The sequence below is a fragment of the Globicephala melas genome, chromosome 13 (assembly GCF_963455315.2).
Source record: "Globicephala melas chromosome 13, mGloMel1.2, whole genome shotgun sequence".
Lineage (NCBI taxonomy): Eukaryota > Metazoa > Chordata > Mammalia > Artiodactyla > Delphinidae > Globicephala > Globicephala melas.
The window spans coordinates 2,736,878-2,762,713 of NC_083326.1; the positions used below are offsets into that span (position 1 = coordinate 2,736,878).

At 41.6% G+C, this 25,836-nt stretch overlaps 1 protein-coding gene across 2 annotated transcripts in view; it reads right to left on the bottom strand.

Moving 5' to 3' along the window:
• Positions 1 to 238: 238 nt before the first annotated feature.
• The window catches only part of EPG5 (ectopic P-granules 5 autophagy tethering factor), a 126,935-nt gene continuing 101,337 nt past the window's right edge, over positions 239 to 25,836 (bottom strand). For both annotated transcript variants that reach the window (XM_030867834.2, XM_030867833.2), the window contains exons 35-44: positions 25,231 to 25,334; positions 19,120 to 19,295; positions 16,068 to 16,253; positions 15,236 to 15,445; positions 14,414 to 14,558; positions 8,737 to 8,979; positions 7,198 to 7,414; positions 6,473 to 6,688; positions 4,647 to 4,761; positions 239 to 2,224 (exon numbers count right to left, since the gene is read on the bottom strand). In XM_030867834.2, the coding sequence (XP_030723694.2) occupies positions 2,042 to 2,224; positions 4,647 to 4,761; positions 6,473 to 6,688; positions 7,198 to 7,414; positions 8,737 to 8,979; positions 14,414 to 14,558; positions 15,236 to 15,445; positions 16,068 to 16,253; positions 19,120 to 19,295; positions 25,231 to 25,334 (1,795 nt within the window). In that variant the 3' untranslated portion in view covers positions 239 to 2,041. The remainder of the gene's footprint in view (positions 2,225 to 4,646; positions 4,762 to 6,472; positions 6,689 to 7,197; positions 7,415 to 8,736; positions 8,980 to 14,413; positions 14,559 to 15,235; positions 15,446 to 16,067; positions 16,254 to 19,119; positions 19,296 to 25,230; positions 25,335 to 25,836) is intronic.

Genomic DNA, 25,836 nt, shown 5'->3' on the forward strand with positions numbered 1-25,836 from the left:
TATCTTAGTGTCGTTAAAGCAATTTCTTAGCCCAGAGCCTCTCATAGGAACCTATGTGGTGAGTAAACCTTCCACTGTTAAGCGTGAGAGGAAGTACTTTTACCAACCATCTCTGATGATCAAGTTACAGTGTCAAAAAAAAAGATGACATCAGGCATAAAAAAATCTGCATCAACTTTAACAACTGAAATACTTTACAAGATAGTGTGATATCCCTAAAAATCGGATTCTTACCAGCTACAACCAAAGATTGATTTATTTTTTATAATTTTTACAGAGCAAATACATTATAAATATTATAAACCTTCAAAAATTAAGATTAAACAGAATTTTCTTTAAATGTATGTACTGTCACTCAAAAATTTCATTCTAGGATACCAATAATTACATCCTCCTCAAAGAAAACAGCACACAGAATATTTCCTGTCATAAAATCTTTGTTGCCAAATCAGCCATGGAACTGTCCACAGCTTCTAAAACGTGTTAACAAGGAAAGCTCTGAGAGGCATCCCTCAGAGATGGACACTTAGTGGCCTACAGAACTTGAAGGCTAACAGGGATGATCTTTACCAGAGCATTTCCGTGGGACAGAACTGTTCTGTCCAACTAAAAAGATTCAAAATAAAGAACAGCTCCTACACACTTCCAAATGTTGGGGGAAGCACCGCAAAACGATATTTGGAAAGAGATTATCACTCAGTTAATCTATACCCCAAATCCCCCTGCTAAAAGCTCTCAGTGACTAAGACATTTTTATGTAAATAGCCTCGGGCTATAGATAGCCTGCAAGCAAAAGACACCTTAGGCCAGCTGGACAAACAAATCAATTCTGAGCCAACAGAATTATGAATATGATGACAGAAGTCAAGGTGCGAATTCCAGGGGGTAGGGGGGACATGACAAGAGCAAGCAGATGGCAGCAAAACACGGCAACACTGCAGACAGGCTTTGGTAAAGAACAAACTGTTAACAACAGAAGGCACGTGACGATTAAAAAAAAGCCAAATTTCAGTCAAGTCTCCTGACCTGACCCAGTTTCCACCGACCAGTGTTTCAGCAGGTTTGCTAGCTTCATTTGAGTTTAAATCTGGAGTGATAAAGCAAGCAGGAAACAGACAGTCAAGTTCTCTGTCTCTGTCTCTCAACAGCAGGACCTTCAGATATCAAACTTGCTGTCTGGAAAGAGCTGCAAATTTACATGTCTACAGGGGCCAAATAAGACGTGAATGAAGGAGCGGGCTGGGGTATGACCAAAGGGAACGTACGTCTACAGTGCACTGGAGAGAGGAAGCCCTGTCTACACTCTCAGCCACGGAGATCAAACAAAACACATCTGTGCACGACATGCTCCCCATAGACCACCAGCATGCGCCCCCAATGTAGACAAATGGCTCCTTCTCTATGAGGACACACGGCTGGATGGAAATGGACTTGTCACCATCTCTACTGTCCACTATAATCAGGATCAAGTGGTCACATTTTACACAACGACTCACTTTGATTCAGCATTCTTATCTCCCTTCTGAGAGAAAAATATAATAATTTAAGCTGGTATATTTCCCCACATTTGAGAAATGCAGAAATTTTCAAAGCTTTTTTACTTTGAAGGAACACAATCGGGATTCAAAAGTGAGGGTTCAACCCGATTCCCAAAGTAGTTATATCTGGCACAGGAGTCTTGACATTTAAATGAAACAGGAAAAGACAGAAGTGGAGACATATGAAAGCACCCCACCTGGGGTCTCATGAGATGACTGGATATTCGGCAACTGAGAGTGGCTCTCTACCCAAGGAGAGCTCCGTAAGTTCTCTTGTTGGATGAACATAAAAATTACAAAGTCCCTGGAACATTTTAAGAGCTAAGGAAACACACACATACACATGTGCACATGCACAACAATTATCTAGTGCCCACCAACTTGCATCTCAGTCAACTAATTCATTGGCCAAACTGCAGTGAAATTGAGCAAAGTTATTTGTGCAACAGTAAAGTTAAATGTAAACATAAACAGCAACAGGTTTATCAAGAGCCTCAGTGTTACTATCGTATGTTGTCCAAATAATGCACTTCTGGATAGAGACAGTTCACAAGAAGAGCCAGGAAGCTTTTCCCATCTTGGAGGCAATGGCCAGGACGCTTTATAAATTGTGCGGCTTGCAATATCTGATCCTGGTATTCAATGTACTGCTTACTTGACGTCAAGGATTCAAGAGCATTCAGAGCCTAAAAGACATGGAAGGCAAGAGGGTTAACCACGTGGATGCATATAACATGATTCCCGCAGGTGTAGCACACCTGCCGACGTCATCAGGTGCAACTGTGAGCCTCCAGGGAAGCTACAGAACTGGAACTAGAGGTCTCAAAGGCAGGCATTGATCAACCACAATTAGAAGGAGGCCGGCAACCCAAGCCTCTCTGGCGTCTGCCGCCTTCCACATCCAGCCTTCCCTCTTCCTGGCCTGTGCTGTTTCCCAACCCCTCCCCGCAGAGAGCCACTGCTGCAGCCAGGCTGTCTTCCTGCTTTGTCCTCCTTGCCTCAGTGCCAGCACTGCAGCCCTCCCCGCCAGATCATCTACTGCCTCTCTTCCTGGAGACTCAACCGGAAACCACGGGCATCAGCTTTAATTTGCAGTTGGGTTTGTTCTCAGATTACAAAGTAATGTCGTACTAAACCGTGTAACTAGAAATTCAGAAGGAACCAGTGGCTAAGTGCTGCCGAGGGTGAATGATAAGGTTGTTCTATCAGCCAACAAACACAACGGACAGATCAAGTTCCTCTGGCTTCCGCCCAACAGAATTGACATATTCCCATGTTTCTCTTCGGGAATAAAGAAAGAAAAACATTCTTTACTTCCATAACTTTAATTTTTCCTCCCTTCATACTGAGAGAAGAGAAGAGAAAAAGACTGTATTTAGAGAAAACAAACAAAAAATCAGAACAACGGTTCTTGGCGGGTAGGGAGTTTTGTTTTCCAGCTATACGAGCTCACCCACCCCTAGCATTCTGAGTGTGAACTGTGAAGTGTCTCTCTCATTTACAGGGACCACTGCACTAGAGGATATAGATTAAAAGATGGAATTTGCTTGGCTCAGTATATAAGGAGGGAGAAGATTTTTTGAGGATGGTAAATGAACAGGCAGCTTAGAAATAAATTACCAAGTGGTTTAAGACAGAAGTTTTGGGGTTGAAAATCAACAATGGAAGGGATTTTGGTACCAAGCTAACTGCTGTATGAACGGAGTTAATCTAAGAACAAGAATCAGTGGGAACAGGCACTCCCACTAACCATAGCATCCATATGTCTCTCTCTTCCTCTCTCTCCCCTTTCTTTTTTAAAAAGAACAGTCTACTTTGACAGTTTGCCTAAGAATAATCATTTTATACAAAGTTGACTTCTTTCCAGTCTGAAAACCCTGATGACAAGTATGTCATCACTTAAGTCTAAATGAAGGCCGGCAAAGGCTGGCAAGGACTGGGCAACCTGCTGGCCGCAGCTAAAGCAAAGCTATGCTCCAGGTGCTGGCGGGCACAGGAGAGCAGACTTCTCAAATGCAGACTGAAATGCATGGCACTGACTTCACAACCGGCCCCTGGGACACTCATCTGCCCACTTGTGGCAGCTCTTATACAACATTAGGGATGCAAATGGTGGCTGTCTAATCAGCCGGTGACAAGTATCGGGTACTGTAAAAACCAAGATGCCTGTGAAGAACCTGCTGATTTTTTCGCTACATCTTTGCTCTTAATACCGAGATATCACACTGTACATGGCTGGCTCAGACATGACAATGCCGCAAAAGACAAGAGCTGAGGGGTCTAAGCATTTACCGTGTACAGAGACAGTACTGCAGAGCAACAACAGCGTGACACTGGACCCGGACAGGCCCAGTGAATCCCAGCCCCAGCCCTCAGGGGCTGTGTGATTTGGGACAAATTACTTAGTCTCCTTCTGTCTCCATTTCCTCATCCACAAAACCAGGATAATAAAAGTTCGTATTGTATAGGGTTGTTATGATAATTAGAAGAGTTAAAATTTTAACTCGTTAACATCAGTAAGCACTCAAGAATGCCAGCCATCGTTTTATATTATAAACCTTTGTACCTGGCCAGCCTGTTTATGGGTGAAAATAGTTATGGGGATGGGGGACCACTGCCATGTAGCCTTCCATATTTTTAGAACAAACTATTTTTCACAGCTACCATTTTGTCCATGTCAGCCAACACTGGTCCACCCCCAGACTCACAAAACAGAACCACCGCCTGGGCTCCAAGTTAAAGCCCAGCTAACCTCTATCGGTCTCAACTGTAGTCTCATCTTCTGTGCCTGTCCCCAGCCCCAGCTTGTGACGGGTCAGCACACAGTCATGTCATCAGAGCCAAATTCGATCCTAAACTGGCTTGCCCATGGCCTTGCTACTTCTACAAGGGTAGTAATAGGGCTCTGGGCAAGTTCCTACAAAAACTGGTTGACAATCCGAGGCAGATACACACGTTAACCATTTTCCAGTTAGTAGAGCCCGCCAGACAGTATGCTGTGCTGCTGCCGATCATCATCACCAGGTCATCACGTGTAAAGACTACAGGTACCACCTCCCTCCTCCTGTGGAAAACTTCTAGCCCTTAACCACAAAGCTTTTCACTGACCTGCTGAGCTTTCAGGGTCAGATGTAATTCAGAGCTCGGCTTCAAACGGATCTGATCCTTGGCGGGAACCTGAACTGAAAGAAAGGCAGCCATGCCTCGGGCAGCCACTCGGAACCTTAAGTGTTAGGGAGGGATTAGAAGAAGTAAATGACTATTAAAGTAAGCATTTTAAAATAAATACCGTATTTTCTATTAAAAAATAAGACGAACACATCTCCAGACCTACTGTGGTTGTTAGCCTCTTCAGGAAAACTGTAAATATGATCAAGGAGTCTTTATCTGCCCTTCCATTATCACCACCCAAACAATGAAAACATAATTCAGTCTCAGGAATGAAAGTGTTGGCAAAGATACAGAATAACTGGAACTCTCAGCCACGGCTGGTGGGAATGTTAAAAATGGTGCAGGTGCTATGGAGAACAGTTTGGCAGCTCCTCAAGAAGTTAAATATAGAGTAACCATGTGACCCAACAATTCCAAAAGAACCGAAAACAGGTGTTCTAACAAAAACTCGTAAATAACTTTCACAGCAGCACTATTCACAATAGCCAAAGAGTGGATACAACCCAAATGTCTATCAACTGATGAATGGAAAAACAAAATGTGGTGTGTCCATACAACGGAATATTATTCAATCATAAGAAGGAAATAAGTACCAGTGCATGCTAAAATATGGATGAGCCTTGAAACTTTATGGGAAGTGAAAGAAGCCAGACACAAGAGGCCACGTATTACATGACTCCATTTATATGAGATGCCCAGAACAGGATATACATAAAGTCAGGAATCCATCAGTGGTTGCCAGAGACTTGGGGAAGAGGGGAATAGGGAGTGACTGCCTAGTAGCTTAGTAGCTATTTCCTTTTGGGATGAAGAAAATGTTCCGGAACAAAATAGTGGTGATGGTTGCACCAACATTGTGAATGTACTAAATGCCACTGAACTGTACATTTTATCATTGTTTTTTCTGGCCACACCGCGCGGCATGCGGGATCTTAGTTCCCCGACTAGGGAACGAACCCACGCCCCCTGCAGTGCAAGCACGGAGTCTTAACCACTGGACTGCCAGGAAAGTCCCTGAATTGTATATTTTAAAAGGGTTAATTAGCATGATAATTTTATGTGACGTGTATTTTACAATTTAAGTGAATCAAATCACACAGTCCTGCTAAATTCTACCACAAACAAAGGAGTATGATGTTAACTGGTTTGGATTGGGTGGCTCCCAAAGCCGCAGCAGGCTATTCCATAAGAATGCTGACATCAGAACAGCAAGAATTCCTTTCAAACCAGATAAGGCCTTTAAAAGAAAACCGTGATGCAAATAGTCTTAGGAGATAAACTGGGGCTAGTAGCAAATTCTCTCACACCTTGGAATTTTTAGCGACAAAAACCTGAACGTATTTCTCATTACTTATCCCTCTAATCAGTTAACTTCTACTGCTAGACCGAGTCCCTCATGGGACCTGGGTTTCCCTGACAAAGTGCTGGCAGTGAAGCAGCTGACGGGGTATCTTAACCTAACCTTGCACACCGTCACTGGCTCAAAGACAAAAGCAATGTGTAGTGTGGTCAGGTTACCAAGTCAAAATACAATGAGACACTGCTAAAAACATTCTTTGAACATAAAAGTTGTTTTAAAACGGAAAAAATAAACACCCTTTTTAAAATGTAAAGATGTAATCAGGCTCTGATTGTTTTCTTCTTAATCACTGGGAGGACCCTAGCTCAGCTCCTAAATAGAAAATCTACCAAGTATCGCACCCCCTAGGTATGTGCAGGTGTCTGTGGCCCGTTTAGAAAAGCAAGAGCAGGTGCTTCCTCACCTGTTAGACAAGGGCGACTTCCGGCCCAGCCCAATTGCCCTGAGAATCCCTGAACTGAGCCTCTCCTCGGCCAGCAGGCTCTGACGGGCCTGAAGCATGAGCAGAATTCGAATGACAGACTCCGTCAAGACCGGGTCATTCTGCTCGGTCTGAACCAGGGACAGCTGCAGGACTTGGTGCCACCACAAAAACAGCTTTGCTTCTTCCTGCATAGAGCTGGGGGCGGGGAGGGGGGAGGAAAACCAAATTCAGAGTAGATTCTTTCCATTCTCATTTAACTGAAAGTCCACACATGAGTTTTAAGTGTAAGGGACATTTAGTACTTTAAAAGCTTAGGCTGACAGGTAATGCTGTTAATAAAGTATTTGGACAATAAAGGAACAGCTGACATTTATTGCCCCTTCTACATGCCAGACAGCATATATGAGCTCGACGTCCTTTCACTTAATCAAGTGAGCTAAACGTTGTTGCCCCTACTTAACGGATATGGAAGCTAAAGGTGGTGCTTCAAAATACCTGTCTTAGGAAATAAAACGCCTGCTCAGAAAATCGGCCCATGCAAGGAAAATCTTTCTAAAATAGGTGTCACTGTACCTCATAGCCTTGTTTGTTTCTTATGTATCACTTGGGTCTGTGCACTTAAGTGGACATTAACTTAAACCCAAATTCAAGCTATCCCAATCCCATGGGTCGGTCGGCTGTAGGCAACCGGAGGGCCAATATACCTTGGATACACCTGTTCCAACCACTGGCTTAAGAGAAGCAGCACTTTCATTTCGTTCCTTAGTGTCTGCTCACTATTTAGACACTGAAGCAAGTAGACATAGAGAGTCAAGTAGCTGCCGAGGGACAGGCACTCCTGCAGAAACTCTTCAATGGTGAGCTCGGGAACTTGAAGGGACACCAGAATGGGGCCCCAGCCTAAATTCTGATTGAGGGAGCCTAAGAAAAGAACACCAAGAGGTAGAGAAAGGTAAGAGCAAGAATCAAACTATTTAACTACTCTAATGAACCTTTTCACTTTAAAAGCTTCAGGTCGAGAAAACACCACTCACATTGACCCTGGAGGGCCTGACAATGCCTCATGTCTTGGACTGGAAGCCCTCACTCTAAATGCCTTTGTCCTGGCTGCCAGTGCAGAGGGTATCATGAAGTCAGGTATCATGGCTGCATTTTCATAAATCACCTCTTTCACCATATTATGATCATTAAAATCTCATGTAGACACCGCCTCTCCCAGTTATCTAAGAGTTTTAACTTTACCTAATACCATTTTTAAGTATGTTATGAATACTTATGCTTTTCCGAGGGGTATTATTATTACTCTATCCTTCATAAGCATTTTTTAATTATCAAAGTTTAGTTTGACTCGTATCTTGACAGAAATTCTTGAAAATGTTTCACAAATTGAAAAAACAAATTTGATTTTAGCAACAAACAGTAAATAACTTTGGAGCAAGAGTGTTATCCTAATGGTTCTCAATTCTTTGGGGGGAATGGGAGCAGGGTGACATGGTGACACACATAGCACGTTCCACAGGGGGACATGGGAACATGGATTATTCACGTGTTGTCAAGAAAGGGCATGGGCAGGTTGCAGGCACTTCCTAGCATTCTCACTCCAGTACCCTTCGTTCTCCCCTATTGTGTGCACGATGATGTATATCTGGGTAACAGAGTCGAGAAGTACTGCTCTGAGCAATTCTTTTTAACCAGATCAGGCTGTTTCCAGAATCTGAGAATTTAGAGGTAGGAAATAAGAAGACAAAGCGGGAGTGGGGGGCGGGAGGGGAGGTGGGAAGAGAACTCCATAATAGTTTAAAACACATGACAAAATGCAATAAGAGGACATATGAAAAACTTTACCAAGTGACAAAATAGAGAAAATTAATACAGTGGATCATTATTATAAAGATTCTGGTATATAGCATTTGTTTTTAGGACTATGACTAGGCCTATGACATAAACAATTTGCCTGCCATAAAAGGATTGGTCTGACACTCCAAAACCCACATAAAATGAATTAGAGGTTCCCTCCCTTGAAACATGATGGTACCAACATGGGCCAAAATTTCTCATGCTAACTGCACATCTTTATGAAGAAAACAAACTATATTCTGAAACATCAACAACATTTACAGAGATATTAGAACAGTACAATCCCTCAACAGGAAGGGTCTGGAAAGGTATCTCCTTCAGACAAAGCTTTAATCTTCCTTGGAAAAGATGGGTCTACTGAGAGCCTGACATGACGGTCCTCTTACCCTCTTTGAAGTAAGCAGTGATGCAGGCTTCCGTCGTCTCGGCCATGTGGCGGACGGAAGCCAGGCTCTGGCAGGCGGCTGTTAACAGGGGCAGAACCACCAGCCCATGCACTTTCTGCCCAATCCAGGTCTGGATACTGCCTCGGAGGAACTCTGCTGTTGGGATAGTTGCATTGTTCATCATCATTAGGACTTCCATAAAGAGGCTGCTGAGGGCCATGTGGCGGGTCTGGCTGTCCAGATCTGAAGGGGAACAAAGCCAACACGTTTGCAAAAGGCTGCTGGTATGACGATGTGAATGTGATAAAGGGGACAATGGTGCTTCAAACTAGCTGCTCTCCAGGGGCCAGAAGGAAAATCCTTCTGTGTTTAGCTTTTAAGGATAGGATGTGGCACATACATACTTTGTAAGAGCAAAGCAGGAACTACTGCGAGATCCCTGGTTACAGCGTGTGACCAAGTGATACTTTAATAAATAGACAAAATACATAGATCTCAGGAGTCATTTGGTAAACTAATTAGAAACAGTACCTCCACCCCTACCAATGCCAAAGTTGTAAATAATTCTAGAATGATTTACACAGAATGAAGGTTATTATTTAAAACTAAATATAAAAGTAAGGAAAGGAAAAACCTTTTTACAGACTCCTAACAGCAGCTCTTTTATTTCTGTTTTTTAAATAAGAAAAATGGACAGACTGGGTCTTTCCAAAATATTAAAAGGTGAAAAAAAGAATACAACACAAGAAAAAGAGCAAATTCATTTTAAAAGAGAACTGCAAATAAGTGACTGAGGTAGATTCCTTCTTCACATCCAAGAACAGAAAATATTTTTCACTGAGGGTGTGTTGAGGTAACTATTCATCAGGCATAATTTTTGAATTGTACACTTTATTTTTATTTGTTTTTTCTTTATTGGCTGTGCCGTGCAGCTTGCAGGATTTTAGTTTCCCGACCAGGGATTGAACCCGCGGCCCTCGGCAGTCAAACTGCAGGGTCTTAGCCACAGGACAGCCAGGGAATTCCCTTCACCAGGCATAATTTTTGCCAACTATTTCTAATTCTCCTTGAGTTGGGTTCATTGTTTTAAGGGAATAGAATTGTGGCTTTCTCACCTCAAGGCTTTGGTATTTATGTCAACGCGAGTGGGGAGGTCTTATCACACCCATCAAACCAAATTCACCCACTTGCACAGTGTACAATAAACCCTAACTTAATGTTATCATAAGATATACTGATTATCAAGCAAGGAATTTTTAAAGCACTATATGTGTGTGAATCTACTTTTTTATGTATAAATATTCTTGGTAATAAAGGCCTTATCTCTGAATTCCAGGTGAATAAATTTTTTTTCTGATTTTTAAAAAAATTTTATTTTGTTATTGAAGTACAGTTGATTTACAATGTTGTGTTAATTACTGCTATACAGCAAAGTAACTCAGTTATACATATATACATATATATATATACTTTTTTTCATATTCTTTTCCATTATGGTTTGCCACGGGATATTGAATTTAGTTCCCTGTACTATAGAGTAGGACCTTGGTGTTTATCCATTCTATATATAACAGTTTGCATCTGTGAATAGTGATTTTAATCTATCTTTTAGTTATGATTCATGGGAACAAAAAATGATTGCAATAAGCCTCCTAATAGAGCGCAGCCTCTCTCCTTCCCATTCATCATCAACACAGCCAACAAATGTTGTTCTTAAAAACCAGAACTGATCCCATCACTCTTCTGATTAAGATCTTTCTAGAACGCCCTTCACTCCTTTGCCTGGCTATTATTCAATCTTCATGGCCCAGTTACATATGACCAACTCTAAATCAATTTCTCCAGTATTGCCCGCTAATTCTTCTTTCTTTTTTTTAACTAGTTTGCATATCCCAAGCCGAGGGATATGCAAACTAGTAGATGATGTCAAACATTTAAAAATGGTTGTACCAATTTACTCTGTGATCAGCAGTATATGAGAGTTAACACTGATCCACATCCTCACCAACATCTGGTACTGAAAACTTTTTAATTTTAGCTATTCTGGTGGATGTGATAGAGTATGTCATCAAGTTCTTAATTTGCATTTCCCTAAATATTAACAAGGTTTAGCATGTTTTCATATGTTTATTGGTTATTTGAATAGTCTCTTTTGTAGAATGTCAATTTAAGGGTCTTGTTCATTTTTTTTACTGGATTGTCTTTTTCTTCCTTATTTTATCCAGTGTGACAATCTTAGTCATTCATAGTTAATGTAATTACTGATGTGAGTGGGTCTAAATCTACTATCTTACTATATGCTTCCAATTTGTCCCTCCAATTCTACATTCCTTTTTCTCTCTTCAAATATTCTTTTAACATTTTCATAGTGGTTATCTTACAAATTACAACATGCATTCTTGATTTTTCAAAGTTTGATGTTAACTGGTTCCCAGACAATGCTAATTTCCTATGACCTTCCCTACTGTTACCATAACCCAACAACACATTACTATTACTGTTTTATAGAGTCAGATTTCATTTAGATTTTCCTATACATTTACCAGTTTCATTGTTCACCCTTAGTCTCCTCCTATTTATCTTCTCTTTATTATCTCTTTCTAAGTAGATTTTGGTTATATTTCGTGGTTCTTTTTATAATTTCTTAAGCTCAGTGTTTATCTAATTAATTTTCAGCTTTTAGAAATTTTAATATAAACATTTAAGGCCATGAAATTAAGTTTCACTTTAGCTGAATCCCACAAGTTTTGATGCTCTGTTTTTTTAATACAGTTCTAAATATTTTAAATTTCTGTTGTTATTGTTCCTTTGGTCATCAGTTATTTAAAAATTTGCTTCTTAATTTCCAATGTATAGTTTTTTTCCCTCCTGGTTATATTTTGTTACTGATTTTTAAGTTTATTGCACTGTGGTTAGAATGTGTGGTCTATCTGATACCAGTCCTCTGGGATTGATTGAGATATGCTTTAACCCTAGTAATGGGTCAAGTTTCTTAACTGTTCAATGTGAGACTGATACGGTGTGCATTCTGGACTTAACAGGGTATATTATTCTCTACATACTCATTACATCCAGCTGTGCTATTCAGACATCCTATCGTCTTACTGATTTTCTGTCTACCTGATCCATCAGTTACTGTGAGACATGGGTCAAAATCCCTCACTGTGAGCAAATTTGACATTTCTCTTCCTAATTCTGTCAATTTTCACCTTCTGCATTTTCTTCCTGGTGAATTGAACCTTATATCAATTTCCAACGACTCTCTTCATTTTTAATAATGCTTTTTTCTTATTTATTTATATAAGTAATATGTGTTTTTTATGTATATATGTGTTTTTCATGCAACTTCAGGGCAGGAACACACACAAGAGATTGTCTGGCTTGGTAATGCTTTCTGCCTTACAGTCCTATCTGTCTCATACTGATATAGCTGTACCAGCTTTCTATTTTAATACCTAATGTGACTGCCTTGTAGAAAGCTTTCTATATCCTATGCTTTAGATATACTTCTTATAAACAGCTTAAAACTGGATGTTGGGGCTTCCCTTGTGGTGCAGTGGTTGGGACACCACCTGCCAGTGCAGGGGACACAGGTTCGAGCCCTGGACCGGGAGGATCCCACAGGCCACGGAGCAACTAAGCCCGTGCGCCACAACTAAACTAAAATTTTAAAAAATAAATACATAAAAAACTGGATGCTGTTGATTATTAATCCAGTCTGACAATCTTCATCTTTTAACCTGAGCATCAGTCCATTTACATTTACTGATATATTTAAATTTTATCTTTTTATTTTGGCTATTTTTCTTACCTTCTCCATGTTTCTTGCCTTCTTTGGATTGAACAAAATTTGGCCAATCCTTTTTTTTAAAATTTAATTAATTAATTTATTTTTTGGCTGCAATGGGTCCTCATTGCTGTGTGCGGGCTTTCTCTAGTTGCGAGAGCGGGGGCTACTCTTCATTGCGGTGCATGGGCTTCTCATTGTGGTGGCCTCTCTTGCTGCAGAGCATGGGCTCTAGGCGCGCAGGCTTCAGTAGTTGTGGCATGTGGGCTCAGTAGTTGTGGCTCGCAGGCTCTAGAGCACAGGCTCACTAGTTGTGGCACATGGGCTTAGCTGCTCCGTGGCATGTGGGATCTTCCTGGACCAAGGATCAAACCCGTGTCCCCTGCATTGGCAGATGGATTCTTAACCACTGTGCCACCAGGGAAGTCCTGGCCAATCCTTATCTCCTTCTACTAACTTAGAACTTACATATTTTATTTCTATTCTTTTGGTGAATTGCTTAGAATTTTTACCATTCATATTCTATGAAGACATAAATTTAATCAATCTCTTGACCCCCCCTCAAACAATATTAAAACCTTAGAATGCTTTTAACTCAACCTCCTTCTTAACTTACATATATTTGTGGTCATATAATTTAATGTTAGCTTTTGCTTTTTAAACCCCTAAATGATGATTACTGTAGTTTTATACAGGCAGTTTTTGTTTATATTTACCCACATTTCACTACTTTCTCTGCTTACTTTTCCTTCTTGCAATTCAAGCCTTTCACTTGTGATCACTCTTCTTCTACCTAAAGAACATGCTTTATTTAGTACTTCCTTTAGTAATGTCCACTGGGACAAACACGCTCAGGTTTCAAGGAAAACATCTTTATTTCATCCTCATCTTTGAAAGATGGTTCTTCTTAGTTTACAATCCCAGGTTACAAGTCATCTCCTCACAGCACATTGAAGGTGTTATTCCACTATCTTACAGCTTCCTCTGTTGCCAATGAGAAGCCGGCTGTCCTTGTAAATGTTGAATGTTGTTCCTTTGACCCCGGTGCATCTGCAGTTTCACTACAGTGTGTACAGGGGTGAATTTCTTTCTATCTACCCTGCTTGGGATTTGCTGGGTTTAATGAATCTAAGGATTGTTGTCTTCCTTTCTCAGGGCAGGTTCATTTCTAACTCATCCTTACCCTGAGTATGCCATCCTGTGTGGTAATGCACAGGAGGTCCTTTCAGGCTACCATCTTAGGCAGGCCCTGGGCTTTATCATCTCCCCTAATCTAAGGAGTGTCAGCAAAAGCCTTCAAGGTAAAAGCCAGCCTCAGTACTCCATCTACTTTTATGGGTTCCTCCTTTTACTTAGTTTCTGACTTCTGAGATTTTCTGCCACCTTGTCAATACGTTTAATTTTGGGTTTCTTAAAAACATTTTATCCAGCATCCTTAGTTGTTTTCGGCAGGAGAGGCAATCAGGATGTCCAGTCCACCAAACTGCTAGGAGCACAGGTTCTCATATGAAGTTTCTTTACAAGCCTACAGGTGATTCTGAAGTGCCCTCCCAGTTAGGAGCCAAAACATCCAGGAATGCTGCTCGATGGATGGTCTCTGGTTATCTCCTAATCACTATATCTAGTCATCTAACTTAGCCCTCAGTCCAGTTAACCTCACACCAGCAACTGACAGTGTCTATGCCTCCTCAAGTTCTTACCATTCATGCCACCCCACCCTGGCCAGTGCTGAGATGACAAGTGTCCCTATGGTCCAGTCACCTCTCTGACCACTGCTTCTCTGCAAACAGGAATGACAGTGTCCCGACCATCTTCCTGATCTCAAGATGCCTTATACACAGCAGGAATTCATTTACTGAGTGAATACATGACTCCACCATAGTCACTTACCAGGTGGTTTAAAAACAATGATATCATCCAAGAGCTTACACATTTCCTGTTCAAGGACTGCTAACGTGATTTTTCCATTTTGTTCCAAGGAGCTGAGGAATTGTACCATCTGGTGAGTGAAGGCTCGGCATTTTGGAACTGCATCCTGACAATAAAAAAAGGATCATTCAAATGAATCCATGCATGCAGTGTTAACTGGATATTCCCTGGGAGCACAACACTGCACTGGGAGAGGACAGAACAGTGAGTCATATGAGGACAGACCCTGTGTTGGGGAAATAAAAATCTTTGGTAATACTTAGACCAGAACCCATGTTCTCCCAAATCCCAGTAGGTTTTTACTACATTAATAACAACATTAACTACACACTAAGTACTTGCCAGGAACTTTTCCAAAAACTTTTATGTTCATTTTCTGATCTAATCCTCACAACACTTTGAAGGCAAGGTATTATTATTTCCAATTCAGGTGAGAAAACCAAGGTCAGAATGGCAGTGAGTTGGGGATTTGAGTTTGTCAGACCTCAAACTCATGCTCATAACTTGCTGCCATTCTGCTGCCAATGACATTCAAATCAGTAAACCCACAGCTCACTGTCGGCCCTCAATCCTTTTCACCTCGTTAGCATGTGACACTGCTAGTAGGTAAAGGCTTACCAGAAGAAATAAACGAAACTGAAAGACCCAAGAGGCCAAAATGATATACATCCTCCAACTTTTTCTATTGAGCCATTCACAGGATTCGAGACAGTCCTCAGTAGCACTTATACTACTACCAGCCCTGAAGAACACTCTGCCTTCTAAAGGACCCAATTAACTCACAAGATGTTTCTGGCTGTCAGTAGGAACGGAAAGACCTGCAGACACTTTTAGGAGCTTCACAATTAACTCAGCAGAAGATTCCTTTGCCAGGATGATGGATGGCTGGTAATGGCTGCTGAAATAACCTAGCACACTCTGATATGACACAACATCCACAAGATGCCACGAGAGTGAGCTTGTCTGTCCAAGGAGAGTAAGTAGAGGAGAATCCTAAAAATGAAACACACATTCCTTTAGTTCCAGAGCTCCCATTTTTTCCAGAAATATGCATCTCTCAAGTTAGGAGTACTCGTGAAAGTAATAACCAAAGTTTTGGCAAAACACATTAAGATTTATAAGTATTCAGAACCCAATTTTCAAAGGAACTCTATGATCTGGTTGTAGAACAAGCAATTAAGGAGATGTAAATTGAAATTGATTTTTATATTTGGTGTGGTTCCCTTAGACTATGAACTATATAAGAAAATCAGACACCGGGCTTCCCTGGTGGCACAGTGGTTGAGAGTCCGCCTGCCGATGCAGGGGACACGGGTTCGTGCCCCGGTCCGGGAAGATCCCACATGCCGCGGAGCGGCTGGGCCCGTGAGCCATGGCCTCTGAGCCCGCGTGTCTGGAGCCTGTGCTCCGCAACGGGAGAGGCCACAACAGTGAGAGGCCCACGTACCGCAAAAAAAAAGAAAATCAGACACCTAGTTGAAGGCACATCCCGTATGCCATGCATATATTCACACTGAAAGAGGCAAGAGGGAAACAACTTAAAAACCACAACTTCATACACAGTGAGGATCTAGAGAGCCCTGCCAAGTCTTTATCACAGGCTCTCCAAACTTACTGTTTGATCCACCAGTTGATCTTCCTTTGCCAATAAAATCATCATGAAAAGGAGGCAGACAATCATGCTCCGGGTCTCTGGGTGGGGACTGGGATTCCAGGCATCAGAGAGCACACTGACCCAGTTGACTTCACAGAGGACAGACCCCAAAAACAAGAAGCAGCTCTTGGGGCTTCCTCGTTCCACCTAAAAGGAAACAATGTTTTTAGCTACATATCCTAAAAATGTATAGAAACCAATGTTTTCTAAATTATATATCTTTTAAATTATACATTTTTCCCAGATTATAAAAATCATTCATAACCCTTCTGCCCTCAGAGATTTAGATTATAATATTTTTCCTTCCATGTTCAATGTATGGCACACCTTTCAGCTTGTTTGGAGTTCATTATTTATTCCACTAATTCTTTTTTTTTTTTTTTTTTTGATTTTTATTTTTGGCTGCGTTGGGTCTTTGTGGCTCCGTGCGGGCTTTCTCTAGTTGCGGTGAGTGGGGGCTCCTCTTCGTCGCCGTGCATGGGCTTTTCATTGCAGTGTCTTCTCTTGTTGCAGAGCACGGGCTCTAGGAGCACAGGCTTCAGTAGTTGTGGCACGCAGGCTCTAGAACACTGGCTCGGTAGTTGTGGCACACGGGCTTAGCTGCTCCGCAGCATGTGGGATCTTCCCAGACCAGGGATCGAACCTGTGTCCTGTGCATTGGCAGGCGATTCTTAACCACTGCACCACCAGGGAAGTCCCTATTCCACTAATTCTTAACAGGAAAGGAATGATCTTCCCTAGCTCCAGCCAGGGTGGCAAATCCCTGCCACAGTAAGTCACTGGTGCTCAAGGGAGCCTACCACAGTCCTCAGATGTGCTGGGCAAGACAAAGGTGATATATCTACTAGTCACTGGTTCCCAAAGCCGAGCGTGCATCAGAACCACCTGGAGGACTTGTGTGAGATGGGGGTTGGGGGGGTACCCATAGAATTTTTAATGCCCTGCATCTGGAGTAGGAACAGGAATTTGTCTTCCTAACAAGTTCCCAGGTGGTACTGATGTTGCTGGCCCTAGGACCATACTTTGAGACCTACTATATTAGCACATATAATTTTTATATGGCCTTTTTTGTATAATGTTGTGTTATAAATATATCCCCATATCATTAGTCTTTATAATTTTTGATGACTACATAATGTTTAATTATCCCATTTAAAATATAGCGGGGATGGGGGGGGCAAATGTATTTTAAAGTATATAATCAATATCAAAGTTATCTCTTATAAGCCTATTTCAAGTCGGTTTAAAATAAAACATGGCTAGCTATAAATTTTTCCTTTAAAAAGAAGATTAAAAAGCTCAACTCCATTTATAAAATCGCAATCAGTGGAATTTGATGATTCATGTCTTCCAATTAGTACCATCATTATATCATGCTATTTGCTCGTTTTCCCTTTTAGAAAATGATTCTTCATCCTCCTTTATAATTTGTTCTCTATCTTCACCCTCAACCCCCTCACAAACATACTTTACTATGCCAGCAAGACTCATGCAACAGAAAGGTTCCCAGCTTCTGGGCCGGGCAAAGTCATCTATCAGTAGACTAAAACTCCTAGAGATACAAAGTCTATAGCATCCCTTTATAGACCATTCTATTTAATCTGTCATATAGCTAAAGCTGTGCTCTTACTTAAACACTCTCTTACTCTCTTACAGCTCGTTAAACAAAGGTTCAATTCCATATTCATAATGATGATGAATACCTACTTTGTGCCTGTCTCATAGTCTAAACCTAGCTATAAAATCATTCTTAACTTTGTATTTCACTAAGATGACTGTCCTCAGCTTTCCTTAGAGCTCAGCTACAGAGGAGTGGGTGACAAGAGCAGCAGTGGGTGGGGTCTCCACTTACAGCACTAAAAGACTGCAGTACATTTTACTAATTGTCATAAATAACTATGGATCTGCAGTAATTAAAGCACTTAGGGACTTCCCTCGTGGCTCAGTGGTTGGGAATCCGCCTGCCAATGCAGGGGACACGGGTTTGAGCCCTGGTCCGGGAAGATCCCACATGCCGCGGAGCAACTAAGCCCATGCACCACAACTACTGAGCCTGCGCTCTAGAGCCCACGTGCCACAACTACTGAAGCCCATGTTCCTAGAGCCCGTGCTCTGCAACAAGAGAAGCCACTGCAATGAGAAGCCCGTGCACCACAATGAAGAGTAGCCCCCGCTTGCATCAACTGGAGAAAGCCCACACACAGCAACGAAGACCCAATGCAGCCAAAAATAAACAAATAAATAATTTTTTTTTTAAAAAAAGCACTTAAAGTATCTCAATAATAAATGTGAATTAGGTTATGAGTAAACACAAATGAACTGATGACTATGAACAAATAAACTGAAATGATCATAAAAAGCTAAGACAAGATTAAAGGGTTTTTTAAAACAAAAACTTAAGAACAACAGAAATGCCTGACTGGTATGCAAGTGACACTACTGTACCCGTTTTCTGACTATTGCTTCTACTGCAAAAACTCCCGCACACTTAGTGGGACTTTTTCCAGGCCATTTCAGGTCTTTTATATGATTATGATGCATTACTGGTTGTTACAATGTACTTCTGTCTCCTACAACCTAATATCCCCTTACATAACTGCTTAAAGAAACTAATGGTTTGAGTACCGATTTACATTCTACTTTAATAGAACATTTAACAAGAAGCAGTTTTAATGATACTATCCTAGAAAAACATGCATTCACAGAAACGCCAAGATTGAGTGTGACAAAGTGATTAAACTATGTATTCACATGACAATATCACCGAAGACTAGGGGATGACTGTCATATTACAGACAAAAATCTTTCTCTGGGTTTTCTGTAAATGCTGTCCAGTCATCTACTAACACAGTGAAACGATGTCCATAGGATGCTGCTTTACACAAGCACTGTCTGGGCGATACAGAATTCGGGCAGGGTCCACATTGTCACCCACTGCAACTGGGCCTAAAACCCACAGTGAACAGGTTGCTCCCAAGAAGCCAGGCTGTGACATAGAGAGTGAAGGGTTTACCTTGAAGAAGGCCTCCATGAGCATCTGGTCAGGATGCAGGTCCCTCCATGGGAGTTTCTGGTAGGCACTGTGAAAAGCATACAGAATGAACTCTGGCATTTTGGGTGCTGTACATGCTTCACAATAATGTATCAGGTGTAACCGAAGGGGTCCGTCATCACCAGGCAAGAGCTTATCTAAAATTGAAAAAGAAAATACAGCTGAAGACTTTTTGGTTTATCTTTAAAACAAGTAAAAAATTAACACAAAACACAAATTTGAACTAAAAGTCTAAAAACCTAACGTTCTCAATAATTACCCAGTTTCAAAGATTTTCACGTACCAGGGAAAAAAGTGATGGCAGAGCAATAATAAAGAATGGTAATTTACTTACCAGGGTGACTGGAAGGAGCAGCTGGTGTGAGGGAGATAGCAGGCGTGAACAGTTTTTCTCTAAAACTCCTAAATATATGACTTTTTAATGCAAATACACTTCCACAACCACAACCAACTCTAGGCATCCCTTCAGTCTGTTGCCTTCAGCACAAATTCAGTCTCATGCATTTGACACCTCATTCACTTGGCACCTTGGAGAAATCGAATGTTCCTCAAAAGGAAATGTTCCAGGGACTTCCCTGGTGGTGCAGTGGTTAAGAATCCGCCAGCCGGGCTTCCCTGGTGGCGCAGTGGTTGAGAGTCCGCCTGCCAATTCAGGGGACACGGGTTCGTGCCCCGGTCCGGGACGATCCCACATGGCGCGGAGCGGCTAGGCCCGTGAGCCATGGCCGCTGAGCCTGCGCGTCCGGAGCCTGTGCTCTGCAGTGAGAGAGGCCACAACAGTGAGAGGCCCACATACCACAAAAAAAGAAAAAAAAAAAAGGAATCCGCCTGCCAATGCAGGAGACACAGGTTCGATCCCTGGTCCGGGAAGATCCCACATGCCGCGGAGCAACTAAGCCAGTGTGCCACAACTACTGAGGCTGAGCTCTAGAGCCCGCGAGCCACAACTACTGAAGCCCACATGCCTAGAGCCCGTGCTCCGCAACGAGAGAAGCCACCGCAGTGAGAAGCCCATGCGTCGCAACGAAGAGTAGCCCCCACTCGCCGCAAGTACAGAAAGCTCATGCACAACAACGAAGACCCAACACAGCCTAAATAAATAAATTTATTTTTTTTAAAAAAAGGAAATGTTCCAAATGACTAAATCTTAACCCTTGGTGCAGTAAAACTAGACTGTTAACTGTCATTCAAGTAAGTCACTCTAAAACAAATTTCACACTCTTCTGTGACCTGAATCACTCAGTATTATCCTCACGAGTATCAATTACTTTAGTGCCCTCAGGAGCATTTAGTCTGAAACAAATTTTTTCAGACTTTCTGGCTCTAAGCAAAGGAATGGAATTTGGTCAAAGAAGAGAGAGCCACATACAACGAGAGCAGAAACCTGATGGGAGTTTCTCAACACTGACTTTTGAAAAATGACTAATGAGCATCAACACACGATAAGTCGACTTATCACTGCTAACATTCCTGTGCCCTCGATCCCCAGTCCTCAGGAAACAGTAACGTATGTTTTTAACAACCTTTTAAGACAGGGGTGAAGAGGAGCATTTGTTTAAATATGGATAAAAAAGATAGTTTTGTTTAAATTAGGATGGATACGTAGGAGAAGATGTCTACGAGGTAATCTCTTAGGACCAGACCGAGCGTCTCTAGTCCCAGCCCAGACACAAATAAGTTCTGTGACCTCAGATGAATTCATTTTGCTTTCCAGGTCCTCATTTTTTCTCATCAATAAAAACAGAGAGCTGAATCAGACGATCTCACTAAAAGGCTATAATTTAATACTTCTTCATCTTGCTGTGCACAGTTCTTCTGTTTCCTCTCTCTGAATTGAGTTGCCAATTCTTAATGTTATCTGTGTACTCTCCTATTCCTAGGCCACTTTTTTATTTGATATACACGGGCCTGTGAGAGTGCCTGCCCTTTTATACTAAGAAACTAAATAATAGCCTTTGTGACAATAATTTTATGCTGAAATATTTGTCTCACTATAAATATGTTGTGGATGGTAATATGCAGCTATAAGTTTACCTTTCCAAAAAAAGTGAGTGCTATTAGGATTTCATGTGTTACTCACTGAACCAATACTTTTATCAAGTAGACAACTCAGAGTACGGCACTGTCCTAAGTCTTGGGTTGGGGAGAGATAAAAAGAAGAATGTTTCTGTGCCTAGAGTTTATATCTTATAACAGCAGTGGTGGGGGGGGACCGAGAGGAGATCAGATATGTAAAAAGTCAATCAAAAATACTAGATGGGGGGCTTCTCTGGTGGCGCAGTGGTTGAGAGTCCGCCTGCTGATGCAGGGGACACAGGTTCGTGCCTCGGTCTGGGAGGATCCCACATGCTGCAGAACGGCTGGGCCCGTGAGCCATGGCCGCTGGGCCTGCGCATCTGGAGCCTGTGCTCCGCGACGGGAGAGGCCACAGCAGTGAGAGGCCCGTGTACCACCAAAAAAAAAAAAAAAAAACAACAACAAATACTAGATGGGGACTTCCCTGGTGGTCCAGTGGTAAAGAATCCACCTTCCAATCAGGGGACGTGGGTTTGATCCCTGGTCAGGGAACTAAGATCCCACATGCCACGGGGCAACTGGAGAACAACTAAGCCCGTGTGCTCTAGAGCCCGTGCGCCACAACTAGAGAGCCCATGAGCACCGCAGCTACTGAGCCCGTGTGCTCTGGAGCCCGTGCACCTCAACTAGTGAGAAGCCCACGCACCGCAACAAAAGATCCCGCATGGTGCAACTAAGACCCGACACAGCCAAATAAATAAATAAATATTTTAAAAAAAAAAAAAAAACAACGCTGGATGAGGTACATCCAGACAACGGTATATTATTCAGCACTAAGAAGAAATGAGCTATCAAGTCATGAAAGACATGGAGGAACCTAAGTGCATATGCTAAGCAAAAGAAGCCCATCTGGAAAGCTGCATAATGAATGATTCTAACTATATGACATTCTAGAAAAGCTAAGACTATGCAGAAAGTAAAAGAAATCAGTGGTTGCCAAAGGCTGGGGTGGGGGAGGGATGAATAGACAGAGCACAAAGGATATTTAGGGCAGTGAAACTACCCTGTATGATACTCTGTAGACACACATTGTTATACATTTATCCAAACCCAGAGAATGTACAAGCCCCAGCATGAATCCTAATGTAAACTATGGACTTTGGGTAATAATGTGTCATTATTATATCGGCTATAACAATATAATAATATAACAATATAATAATGTGTCATTATTATATCGGCTATAACAAATGTACCACTCTGGTGGGGGATGGTGATAGTGGGTGATAGTGGGTGGGGAGGGGGTTATGCATGCGGAGTGGGTGATAGTGGGTGATAGTGGGTGGGGAGGGGGTTATGCATGCGGAGCAGGGAGGAAAGGGTATACGGAAACTCTCTGTGCTTTCTGCTCAGTTTTGCTGTGAACCTAAAACTACACTAAAAAAAAGTCTATTTTTGTATATATATAAAATATTGGATGATACATTGTTTTATATTATAACATATATTATTGCTATATATATTTATACATATTATTATGATGTATAGTCTATTATCTGATATGCTATCTACTATATATATTGTATATAAAATACTGGATGACATATTGTTAACTCCAGGACTCAGTGCCACATAAACACATGGTAGCCACGGGGGTGCACCACTCAGATCTCCCTTCAAACAGAACTTGCCACAGATCAGGGCACAGCACCTTCAGCACCTGAGTCGAGGCCATCCTCCTCCCAGGTAGCCCTCAGCCAACAACTAAGCACTGACCTGGCTGCTTCCGCCCAAGGTAGGATCCTCAAAAAAGAATGTTGGCACTAGAACTCCCTAACCAGCTGGCCAATACTTTCTCAGCGCTGCCCTGCAGGCTGAGACTCTTCCTACTCTCCTTTCACAGGTGTTAGGCCTGCAACAGGGTCTGAAGGCTTTCTTTGCCCACGCTTATTCCTCTCCCTCTTATTTTCACAGGCAGTACCCCAAATAAATCTCAGCATTCTGGCTCCATCATGGCGTCTGCTTCCCAAGGATTCAAACTACAACAATGTGCTATAAAGATTTAGAGGCAGGAGAGAAATGTATGCACATGAACAGACATGCAGGAGAATATAAAGGGCCCGAGGCTTCATCCAGGTAGTGGAATCAGCATAAGCAAAGAAGTGGCAGAGGGAAGATCCAAGGACTTTTAGGGAACACTGAGTAGAGCAGTATGGCTGAATGGAATGCTTCCATAAAAAAAACATCACATAATGTTGAAGTGCTCTGAGCCAGACACACTTGAATGCTGAGCTAAAACATTATTACATTTAAAAGTTTCTGAATAAGAATATAATAGCATACAAACAGAATTTTTGGAAAATCAATCTAGTAAATAGGCAGGAACAGAAATGAGATAGGAAGGACAGTTAGGAGGCTATTGCAAGAATCTGGGTTGGGTGGACCTAATATCCTTACAAGCCTCCCAATACAAAACATTTAGATACACTAAGTAAAATACAACAACTCTGAAAATGCACAGCTACATACATTCAGTGGAAGAAAAGAGGTCAGAGAGACTAGGAAAGCAGAGTATTAAACTGATGCGGAAGCCTCAGGTGCCCTGGGGCTGTTTGCTTATGTGGGGTTTTCAACAGCACAAGGAAACAGAAAACAAGATTTTCTAAGGACTACACCCTCACTGAAAGGGCAGATACAGGGGGAGGGGAACGGATCTTCTCTGCCTTAGCCTGGACTGGGAGTCAGGGAGGCAAGAAAGCTGATTGTGGTAATTGAGTATGGGGTTTGATTTCATGTATCTGTGTAGTGTGAGAAACCCAAAGCCAAGGAATTACACAGAGCCAAATGCAGATCTTCTCTGGAGGCATACACCCTCATCCTAGTCCTCATGGAATTTCCACAGATAAAGTCTCTCTAAATACGGGCTCACAAGAGAAAATTAAAAAATACACAAGGAAACAAGCCTCTGAAGGAACATCAAACAGAAGCATGAGCCACCCCCGAACAGAAACTTGAGATGACGGAATTGCTGCATACAGCTCATAAAGGAAAGTAAGTATGTTTAAACATTTTAAAATAATAAAAATTGAAATTTTAAATTAAAGAAAGAAGATGCTATCAAAAAGGATCGGATAGGGACTTCCCTGGTGGCGCAGTGGTTAAGAATTCACATGCCAATGCTGGGGACAGGGGTTCGAGCCCTGGTCCGGGAAGATCCCACATGCCGCAGAGCAACTAAGCCCGCGAGCCACAACTACTGAGCCTGTGTGCTACAACTATTGAAGCCCACACGCCTAGAGCCTGTGCTCCACAACAAAGATGAGCCACCGCAATGAGAAGTCAGTGCACCACAATGAAGAGTAGCCCCTGCTTGCCACAACTAGAGAAAGACCGCACACACAGCAATGAAGACCCAACACAATCAAAAATAAATAAATAAATAATTTTTTAAAAAATAAATAAATATGTTTTAAAAGGATCTGGATAAATTTTATAAACAAACATTACTTCTAGAAACTGAAATGAAAAATTCAATGGATTTTTTTTTAAAGCAGACTAGACATAGCTGAAGAGATGGAGTAAGCTGGAAGAGAGATCTCAAGAATTTTCCCAGGGGAATTCCCTGGCAGTCCAGTGCAGTAGGACTCTGCACTTTCACTGCCAAGTGTGCGGGTTCAATCCCTGGTCGGGGAACTAAGATCCCACAATCCACTCGGTGTGGTCAAAAAAAAAAGAATTTGCCCAAAATGAAGCAGAAGAAAACACACCAAAAAAGTGAAAAGTCACAGAAGATAGGATAAGGTTCACCATGGGGGAAAGACAATATTTGAAAAGAGAAAGCCATAACTGATGACACTCAGCACTACCTCCCCAAAAAGATAAGAGGTTACACACTTCACACTAAATAATTGTACGGGTGATCTTTCTTTGGTCAAAGATGACAGCCTACCAAATAAAGTAAAAGTAAATAAAGTAGAAAAGCAGAGGCAAAAGATTAACTGAATTACTTAAGGAAAAGTGAAAACTAACCAGAGACATGATATAACATCTTCCTACCTTTAAAACTCTCGTGCAATGAGTCAATGCAATCAGTGAACAACTGCACGATGCTTGAGGCCACCACAGCATCACTCTCCAGCCAGGGGTAATGTCGTTGGCTGCTTTAAATAAAAGAAACACACACTTAGAAAGGAAACACTATGATTAAATTACTGTATGTCCCAGAGTCTGGGGTTTGCCTAAGTTCTAGAAAACTCTGTGTTATGTAGCCCTAAGACACATTTAGAGCACTTTAAAAACTGTAAATTCCTGGAGGTGAATTGTAGCTTTTAATATCAATCATATAATTTTATTTACTTTCCTTCCTAACATTTATTCAATGTAATTAAGTTTCAGAAGTGTGCTATCTAAATAACTATTAAATTAACACCTTTTACAACACATCCAATTTATGCCCGTAAACCCATCCCTTGTGTATCTTGGTTACATTTCGAATGCCTTAAAAGACAGTTTTCTCTACCTAAAGCATGGGGGGTGAAAAGACATGTAAAAAAAGATGGTCAAAAATGAACAGAGAGGAAATAACCAAAGGAAAAACTCTTTATATGAAATTTTTACTTTCTGAATCTGGTATAGAAAGTTCAATATAAAAATAAATTCCAG